The sequence below is a fragment of the Octopus bimaculoides genome, chromosome 2, assembly GCF_001194135.2.
Source record: "Octopus bimaculoides isolate UCB-OBI-ISO-001 chromosome 2, ASM119413v2, whole genome shotgun sequence".
NCBI classification, from domain to species: Eukaryota; Metazoa; Mollusca; class Cephalopoda; order Octopoda; family Octopodidae; genus Octopus; species Octopus bimaculoides.
In genome coordinates this window covers 100307193-100308687 of record NC_068982.1, presented here as the reverse complement: position 1 = coordinate 100308687, position 1495 = coordinate 100307193, and the positions used below count along the sequence as shown (strand labels likewise).

The 1495-nt window shown below is 40.5% G+C and overlaps 2 protein-coding genes across 2 annotated transcripts in view; one reads left to right on the top strand and one right to left on the bottom strand.

The window, feature by feature from the left end:
* Positions 1-1495, top strand: part of LOC106871627 (uncharacterized) — a 28486-nt gene that overhangs the window by 4482 nt on the left and 22509 nt on the right. The window lies entirely within an intron of this gene.
* Positions 1-1495, bottom strand: part of LOC106871626 (MICOS complex subunit Mic60) — a 21867-nt gene that overhangs the window by 4905 nt on the left and 15467 nt on the right. Inside the window, exon 10 of the mRNA XM_014918201.2 lies at positions 579-705. Coding sequence (XP_014773687.1) covers positions 579-705 — 127 coding nt within the window. The remainder of the gene's footprint in view (positions 1-578; positions 706-1495) is intronic.

The window sequence follows — 1495 nt, the reverse complement described above, 5'->3', positions numbered from 1 at the left end:
GGGGGGGGGGGAGAAAGGTAACTGGGAAGGGAGAGGAACAAGTAACCAAGAAAGCCAGGCAATGTAGTATGTGCTTATTCTGCCCTCAGGCAACAGAGGAAGTGATGGGTGTTAGGGGATGATATTGTCAAGGAGGGAGAAAGTTGATGGGGCAGAGAGGATAGAGGTAAGCATTACTAAGGTGGTTTTAGGATATCAATTCTGCTGTGGTGGACGGGTCTTCTTGAGTACAACAAGGCATTAGATATCTCGGTCTTCTGTCACCTCCTTCGTAAGAAACAGCATCTTAAGATCAGCTTTCACATACACACACACACATACATACATACAAAAAAGTATGTATGTATGTGGGGGGGGGGTGAAGTCACAAGGAAGATCCTCTTATTTGTCACCTTCTTACAGTTTTACTATACTATATTTGACAAACAAGGCTTGGTACAACCATTGTACCAATGCTATGGTATAAAGACACTTGCCTCAAGATGCCATGCAGTAGGATAAAATGTTTAAGCTCATGAGAACTTCTTAATCACTTAGATATGCCTTACCCAATGGAAATATGTGATTTAGATACTTACTTTGTTTATCACCAAGCTTTACATTAGGCACAATACTTTCGAGCTCTCTTCGAAATTTCTCCCGGCTTTGATCCACAAGATGTTTATACTTCTCAGCCATTTTACCTTCACTTTCTGCTCTAGATACCTGTCAGATATGAATGGAAAAAACGGTTAGGGATATAACTGCTAAATAAATTCAAATATAAGAAAACCTAAGCATAGGTGTAGCTGTGTGGTTATTTGCCAACCACTTGGTTCTAGGTTCAATCCTATTGTGTGGCACCTTGCACAATTATCTGCTACTATAATCTGGGCTGACCAAAGCCTTGTGAGTGGATGTGGTAGAAAAAACTAAAAGAAGCCCGCCTATCATGCATATATATGTGTGTGTGTGTGTGTGTACATATATATATATATCATCATCGTTGTTCAACGTCTGCTTTCCATGCTGGCATGGGCAGGATAGTTTGACTGAGGACTGGCAAGCCAGGCTGTAACAAGCTCCAATCTGATCTGGCAAGGTCTCCTTCGTGTATCACCTGACTGACTATACGGGTGACTAGACTGTAGCTGACACCACCAGATATTTTAAGCATCTCTATGGTGATTCTTGATGGACTGGGGGGCTTTTCTTGTCTTCATACCCTTAATTGCTTTATCTACCAAGATACTGTCAATTCAGATAGCTGGTCCCTTTGTTGGGTTGACATTTGGCAGACTCTCTTTCTCCCATTCATTCTCTTCATTTCGCAACCTTTCATAATGGCATCTCCAAGTCTCTCTCTTTGTAGCCTCATTAAATGCAAGTGAGCCATCATCCTTGCGGACACATTTCTCTCCTATGACATCATGATTCTCTCTCACACACTCTGTGTGTGTGTGTGTATATGTATATATATATATATATATATATATATATATATATATATATATAT